Raw genomic sequence first — 7,412 nt, forward strand, 5'->3', positions numbered from 1 at the left:
GGGGGGGGGGGGGGGTTGGAGGGAGGGGTGGAAGGGGCTGGGGCTCAGCACTGAGGGGTTAGGGCTGCCCCTTCTGGAGGCAGGAGACCCCAGGGTGAAGTGGCTTGGGCTTTCCCCCACCCCAAGACTTCCCCAGCCTCAGCTCTTACTAATAAGAAGTCACGAAGTATTTCTTGACCTGGTCATTGGGGAATTCCTTCCTCTGGTCTCCAGAGAGATCCTCCACCTTCCACTCATCGCCTCCATTCACATCCAGGCTCCAGAATTCAAAGCCCTCTGGCCAGAAAGCAGAACTCATGTCATAAGGAAGCCCCTCAGGGGTCCCTCTCTCCCAAGAGCCCCTTCCTCCTGGATCCGCTCCCTGGATCTCTGCAGCTGCCCTCAAGCCTCACGCTGTGGGACACTGCTGTTTTGTACTAGCTGCTTCCCATGTGCCAGGCACCACAGCAAGTGACATGTGGTCCCAAGACATGTGACCACGGGAGTAACCAGATCCCTTCTGTGATGGGAGAGCGCTCTGACGCCAGAGCCAGCCAGATCGGGGGCTAGGCCCAGCTCTACCAATATTGGGCTGTGTGACCCTAGATTCGTTGCTTTCCCTCTCTGAGTCTTGGTTTTGTCCTCTGTAACCTGGAGTTAAGAACAAGAGCTGGCAGGGGCGCCTGGGTGGCTTAGTCGGTTAAGCGTCCGACTTTCGCTCAGGTCATGATCTCGCGGTTCGTGGGTTCAAGCCCCGCGTTGGGCTCTGTGCTGACTGCCAGCTCACAGCCTGGAGCCTGTTTCAGAGTCTGTATCTCCCTCTCTCTCTGACCCTCCCCTGTTCACGCTGTCTCTCTCTATCCTAGAAATAAATAAAAATATTAAAAAAAAAAAAAAGAACAAGAGCTGGCAAACTTTTTCTGCTAAGGGCCAAAAGGTTTTAGGCTTTGTGGCCTACATACTATCTCGATTAGTCTTTTTTTTTATTTTAATTTTTTTGATATATAACTATTTAAAATCGCAAAAGCTAGTTTTAGCTCCTGGGCCACGTGTGGCTAATGGACCATAGTGCGCCAAGATCATGGCCGTTGGGGAGTCAAGTGAGGCAGGCACCTGAAAGCTCTGGACAGCTTGGAGTTATTTCATTATCATTTTGCATCAGAATTTGGCCGTGTAACGGAAACTGACTTAACGATCCCATCCCCCCGCCTGGCCAATGAGTTCCGATGCAGTAAGGGAAAAAGGGAGCTCTAGGTGATGGAGAAATTTTGTTTTTCTTGTTGTTGTAATATGCTGGAAAAAAGAGTGGATCTCTCATTCTGCCATGAGTAAAGTCCCCTTTGCACTCTGGGACAGTCCCAGTACACCTAGCGCCGGCCTCTGGGATCTAGGCCAACAAATTATGGCTCCGACTTCCTGGTCTTGTGTCTTGGGCACAAGTAGTCCTAACTGCTCAACAGTCCCTCTCCTAGGAAAGGTCATTGGGGACATATTTTCTCAAGAGTGGAATACAAAATGCCACTCATGGCCTCAGTTTGCCCATCTGAAAAATGGGAGCACTAACAGCACCTACCTCTTGGGATTATTGTGCGAGTATTAAAGGAGTTAAACCGTCCAAAGTGCCTGGCTCGTAGTAAATGCATAATGAGAGTCAACTGCTATCTGGGCAGCATGTGTGTTGGGGGCAGGCCAGACCCACCCCCAGCCCACCTTCGGCACATGGATTGTGTAGAAGATTCCTGTGGAGGCTGCGTAGGAAGTAGAAGATCTTCCAGTCGGCCACAGGCTGGTCCCAGTCCTCGGTGACGAAGCCCTCGCGCAGGCACTTGCGCTTCCAGAGGGTCACCAGGTCGATGAGGTCTCTCCAGAGGCTGCAGACCAGGCGGCAGCGCAGGAGCAGCTGGCGGGCGGGCACGTGCGTGAGCACCTCCAGCAGAATGTTCTCAGGGAGCTCGTTGATGCTGACCGGGGCCATGGCTTGTGGCTTCTCGACACCCCCTGTGGTTATTGAAAAGCTACCCTTCAAACCTGGCCCTCTCCCCCAGACAGGGTATCTATCTGCAGCACCCCATGGTGATGGAGGCTCCCAGCCCAGCTCTGCCGTTTACTGTCTCAGGAAATTCACCGAGCTTCTCCGAGCCTCAGTTTCCTCCTCTGTAAAATGGGACCAGGAACTGTACTAAAATGGGTTCAAACGCCGTGACACAACACATGCTCAATAAATGGTGATTGATTTTACTGCCGCCTTAGACAACAGCCTCTAAAGGACGCTAAGGGGGCCCAGAGGGGTGCGAGAACCTGCCCAAGGTCATAAAGACAAAGAGGGAAAAGAGGCTTCTCGGATTCTAGAGCCGGCCTTTTCCATTAGGCCAGTCTGTACAGTGTAAATAACAATGCNGCTCAAGCGACTTTCTGAAGGCCGCAGAGTAAATGAGGTGCCTGGCTGGGACGCGAGAGGGGGCGGGCGATGGGGAAAGGCCTTTCTTTCCTATACTCGTGTCTCCATCCTCGCGGCTGGGCTTCAGCCCCAGGACCCCGGCGCGCACGCCTCCCACCTCGCGCTGTGGCTTTAAAGTGCCCCCCACCCACGCAAAGCCGGGGCTTGCAGCCGGGACCCCTGCGCATCGATAAGCGACCCCAGNNNCCTGGAGGGGAGCGCCGGGAGGAGCCTCCGCCCCCCTCCCCCCTCCTCCTCGGCCGCGCGCCCCGCACCCTCCGCATGACCCAGACGCGCGGTGTCTCCTCGCCTCCTCCTTCCAGCAGCCACCCCTGGAGGCAACTGGGAGAACCCCCCCAAATCGGATCACCACTCCCATTAAAAAACCCGACTCCTGACCTCTCCCTGCCCCTTGGGTCGGCCGCGGAACCGGTAGGCTCAGGCCTGGGGCCGACCGTCCTAGACTGCGGGGCGTCCCGGCTCCCGGCCAAAGGCGGGGCGGGGGCGGAGGCGGGGGCCTTTAAGAGGCGCGGCCGGCCAGGACCCGACCTAGACGCGGGCAGCGCCTGGACTCGCCGCCGCCGCGGGACTCGGGCAGCCCCGCAGCGCTCCGGCTCCTCCTCCTCTCAAGACCGCCCTCCGCAGCGATGGACGGAGACGGTGAACCAGGTAGCCGCCGCCACCCGGATCCACTCGCTCGGCCCGGGAGGGGAGACCGAGGCAGGCGGGCGAATGCCACGGAGAGGGGGCATCCGAAAGCGAGGGGGTCCCCGAGACCCAGCGCGGCAAACTTTCACCCACGCAAAGGCCTTGAAACAGTTTTCAAAGAGCACAGCCCTGTGTCGGGCTGGATGCCTGCAAGGGTGACAGGCAGGGAGGGACGACTCCTGGGTCCTATTAACCGGGGTGGGGGGGAATAGGGTAGGAGTGATCCCACATTCCCACCGCTCAGCTTCCTGAGGGTCTGTTGGGTCCGGGTCTGGGGCGCATCGGGGGTGCCGGAGGCTGCAGCCGTTTTTCTTCTCTCAACTTCTTTTCATTTGCCAGCTCTGGCCCTTGAGCTGCGTGTATCCCTACGGACTTCTTGGGGTTACCGGCCTCTCCCCACCCCATCCCAGCCTTCCTCCTTGCCTCCCTTGTGTGGAGGGGCTGCTCTTCAACTGGGTGGCGGGTTGCCCACTGGGGATCGGGCCAGCGGTGAGGGAGAGTTGGGGCACAGATCAGGGCCCTCTGAGACTGCCCAGTCATCTTGCCTGGCACCAGAGACCCCCCCACTCTTCTCTCCATCCCTCCAACTCCCTGCTGGGCCTGTAGGGGTTGCTTGCTGAGTCAGGGTGGGAACAAAACCTGCCTGCAGATTTCCCCACCCCTGTCCGGGCAGGCCCGTCTCAGAGTGGGCCTTGCCTGGAGGGGTCGGCATCAACACTGATGCACGCTCCGCTCCGGTGCATCTGATGCAAGCCCCTCTCTCCCCAGCCCTGAAACTCCCAGCTCCTTCAGCCCCTGCTCCCACTCGGTGACCCCCCCCCTTGCCACACCCTCTATAGGGCCCCAGAATGGGCTCCTGCTTTTTCCCAGGGCTCAGCTATTCCCTGGACTCCAGGGCCCAATGCAGGTGAGTGAATCAGCCTGGGAGGCAGCTTCTAGGGGCCAGATAACTTTCCGACAGCAACAATGTGGAGAGTTGTGTGTGCTGGAAAGGGGTGGGGGGGCTGTAATCAGATCTGGGGCCTGGAGTGCCAGGCCCGGGGCCAGGAGAGGGGACTGGGCAAGGTGCACCTTTCGTGGGAGCATCAGGTGTCCACCAGGGCCAGAGCAGGGCAGGGGGAGGGCTGGAGAGGTGAGGACACTGGGCCGGGCTCCCCAGAGAGCTGGGGGCAGCAGGACAGGCAGGTGATGCAGCTTCAGAGCCTGGCATTTTCCTTTCTGTCTGCCCATTGTTCTTCCGCGTGACTTGGGAGAAGCTTGGCCAGGAAACTGGCCCTCAGTTTCCTCTCTGCAGAAAAAGAAAAGGGTAAACCCCCACATCATCAAGAAGTGCCCCCCCCCCCAAAACAACTAATAATGCAGGAAAGTGTTGTGCTCCATGAGATTCACTAAATAAGATTTGCGGAGGACTGACTGTGTGCTCCGGGCTCCAAAGAAGAGGTAAACCCTGGATCAGCCCTTAAGGGCCTGACTGTGGGACAGGGGTGAAAGTGCTGCGTGTGAGGAGGGAGGTAAAGGGCTGGCAGCCTGGGGTCCTGGCAACGCCCAGACTTGGGTCTAGGCCCTGGCTGTCCTTCCCTGCCCCCATTCAGCCTGTTTCTGCCACCGCCTGGGCTTTCGGGCCCTTAGGAACCCCCCATCCTAGATCTGAGAGCACTCGCCCCCCTCCCCCCCATCCCCCAGAGTGGCCCCAGCTCCTCACCACTTTTCTTTTCCTTCTCCAGAGACACTGCACTCAGTGTCTGCTTCCTCAAGGTTTTGATGGCCCAGCAGAGGCTGACTGGGTTCCAGGAGATAGTTGGGTCTGCAGCTCCTGACATCTGTCCACCTCCTTACAATTTAGAGTGCTCTTGCCCCCTCCTCAGGGGACTGGAACAGCAGCACTGTTCGGATGGCCTGGCACAATGATTACTCCCATTGTATAGATGAGGAAACTGAGGGCCAGGGACAGGAAACAGGAGTTATAAGACCTTCCTTTCTTGAGCACTTATTACATCGCCCTGTTTGATATACTTGCTTTCTATTTTATTTGTGTGTGTGTGTGTGTGTGTGTGAGAGAGAGAGAGAGAGAGAGAGAGAGAGAGAGAGAGAGAGAGAGAAACCCAAGCAGGCTCCATGCTGAGCGCAGAGCCCGAGGACTCTCGGGATCATCCCAGGACCTCGGGATCATGACCTGAGCTGAAACCAAGAGTTGGGTGCTCAACCGACTGAGTCACCCAGATGCCCCTACTTGCTCTCTTTTACTGAGCTCCCACGTCACCCTGCTGTGGCTGGTAGAGGATTACAGCCTCTGTTCTCCTTTCCCTTCAGGCCTCAGATCCCCATGTCCCATAACCTCTGGCGAGTCAAAATCAAATCATACGGTGCCTCCAAAGTCAACAAACTATTTTATTGAGGGCTTTTTATTTTATTTTATTTTTTGAGCCTGGATTTGAAGCCAGGCTTCAACCACTCATTTGCTGTGACCCTGTGGTTTCACCTCACTGTGCCTCAGTTTCTTTATCAATGACATGGCGACAGCAATAGGAGCAACCTCAAAGAGATGCTGTGGGGATTTAGAGAAAAGAAAAACAGTTAGGACAATGTCTCGCTCTTGCTAAATGCCCAGTAAACATCAGCTGCGGACAGTGTGTTCCAGATGCCAGGCACTGGGATGGAGCTGTCCCAGACCCAGTTCCTGCCTTCTTGCACTCAGTCTAGTCCTGAGGGAAGTGTTCACAAACCAACACACCCCGAGGCAAGCCCTAGGAAGGGCTGGAACTCCACGGCCCGAAGATTCCATGGTGGGAAGTTCGGGAGCCGTCCACGGAGGAGGGGAGGGGAGCAGGGTTCTCCAGGGGCGGTTGTAAGGATAAAGGAGTGGCTAAAGTCAAGTTTGTGCAGTAGATGGATGCCCTTACGATAAGATGATCAGTTGCTGTTATCTGCTGGCGTTTACTGGCCCTGCAAGGAAACTCTTCGGACTGGGCGCTGGTCCGTGGCCCTGGCTCCCTGGGGTCTCCCCCACTGGGCACCACTCTCTGGACACAGAACCTCGGGCCGGGTTTCGGATTGTCCCAGGGTGGGTGAGGGGCAGAGACGCGACACGTCGCGGTTCTGAAGCTTGGAGAAGCTTGGAGGGGGATATTCTGGGCAGAGTCACAGTCTCTCCCCCCGCGCCCCCCCATCCCCCGGCTGCAGAGAGTGTGGGCCAGCCGGAGGAGGTGAGCCCGGAGGGGCAGCAGGAGGAAGCGGGCGCGGAGGAGGCGAGCGCCGGGGAGGAGCGGCCCGAGGAGGAGGAGGAGGAAGAGGAGGCGGCGTACCTGGACGGGCTGCCCGAGCCGCTGCTGCTGCGCGTGCTGGCCGAGCTACCGGCCGCCGAGCTGGTGCAGGCCTGCCGCCTGGTGTGCCTGCGCTGGAAGGAGCTGGTGGACGGCGCCCCCCTCTGGCTGCTCAAGTGCCAGCAGGAGGGGCTGGTGCCCGAGGGCGGCGCGGAGGACGAGCGCGACCACTGGCAGCAGTTCTACTTCCTGAGCAAGCGGCGGCGCAACCTTCTGCGCAACCCGTGCGGGGAAGGTGAGGGGCCTGGGGAGCTCGCTCAGCTTCCCTTTCTGCAAAATGGGCCGGAACAACGCCAGCCTGCGTGGGGGGCTAAATGGGATAAAGTCCTGGCCCAAGGCCCTGCAGAGCAGCCCCAACAATAATACTGTGGCACATCATGGGCGCCCGGAGCCGCCTCCCCTGGGGGGCGGGGGGGGGCCTCTTCCAGGTCCTTCCACCCTCACGATCTGAGACCAGGCGAGCCCTGCGGAGGACCCTCCCAGGGAGAGAGAATCTGGGGCCGAACAGGAAGTGCCCCCCGTCCCAACCCCCAGCATCCCCTGCCCTCCCCTCCCCGTGAGAGCGCAGCGCTCCCCTGCCCGGCAGCTGCAGGCGCAGGGACCGCACCCCCAGCCCAGCCCGGAGTGGGGGACCAGGGCGGGGCTGTCGCGGTCTTACAGAGGACCTGGAGGGCTGGTGCGACGTGGAGCACGGCGGGGACGGCTGGAGGGTGGAGGACCTGCCCGGAGACTGTGGGGCGGAATTCATCCACGACGAGAGCGTCAAGAAGTACTTCGCCTCCTCCTTTGAGTAAGGAGAGGGGGCATGGAGGGCCCCGGGGGGGGAAGGGGTCCCCACTCCCTCCTAACCCCAGTTCCCCAGGTGGTGCCGCAAAGCGCAGGTCATCGACCTGCAGGCTGAGGGCTACTGGGAGGAGCTGCTGGACACCACTCAGCCGGCCATCGCGGTGAAGGACTGGTGAGCAGCC

The 7,412-nt window shown here is 59.1% G+C and overlaps 1 protein-coding gene and 1 pseudogene across 2 annotated transcripts in view; one reads left to right on the forward strand and one right to left on the reverse strand.

Moving 5' to 3' along the window:
- LOC144231378 (F-box only protein 44-like) overlaps window positions 1-1,973 on the reverse strand; it is a 4,376-nt pseudogene extending 2,403 nt beyond the window's left edge. The window contains exons 1-2 of the transcript XR_013335072.1: window positions 1,690-1,973; window positions 121-276 (exon numbers count right to left, since the gene is read on the reverse strand). The product of XR_013335072.1 is annotated as an F-box only protein 44-like (transcript). The remainder of the gene's footprint in view (window positions 1-120; window positions 277-1,689) is intronic.
- Window positions 1,974-2,655: 682 nt separating this feature from the next.
- The window catches only part of FBXO2 (F-box protein 2), a 6,099-nt gene continuing 1,342 nt past the window's right edge, over window positions 2,656-7,412 (forward strand). Inside the window, exons 1-4 of the mRNA XM_077763804.1 lie at window positions 2,656-3,085; window positions 6,305-6,679; window positions 7,105-7,234; window positions 7,307-7,402. Of these exons, the coding sequence (XP_077619930.1) occupies window positions 3,064-3,085; window positions 6,305-6,679; window positions 7,105-7,234; window positions 7,307-7,402 (623 nt within the window). The 5' untranslated portion in view covers window positions 2,656-3,063. The remainder of the gene's footprint in view (window positions 3,086-6,304; window positions 6,680-7,104; window positions 7,235-7,306; window positions 7,403-7,412) is intronic.

This window comes from Crocuta crocuta, unplaced genomic scaffold (genome assembly GCF_008692635.1).
Source record: "Crocuta crocuta isolate KB4526 unplaced genomic scaffold, BGI_CrCroc_1.0 scaffold13, whole genome shotgun sequence".
NCBI classification, from domain to species: domain Eukaryota; kingdom Metazoa; phylum Chordata; class Mammalia; order Carnivora; family Hyaenidae; genus Crocuta; species Crocuta crocuta.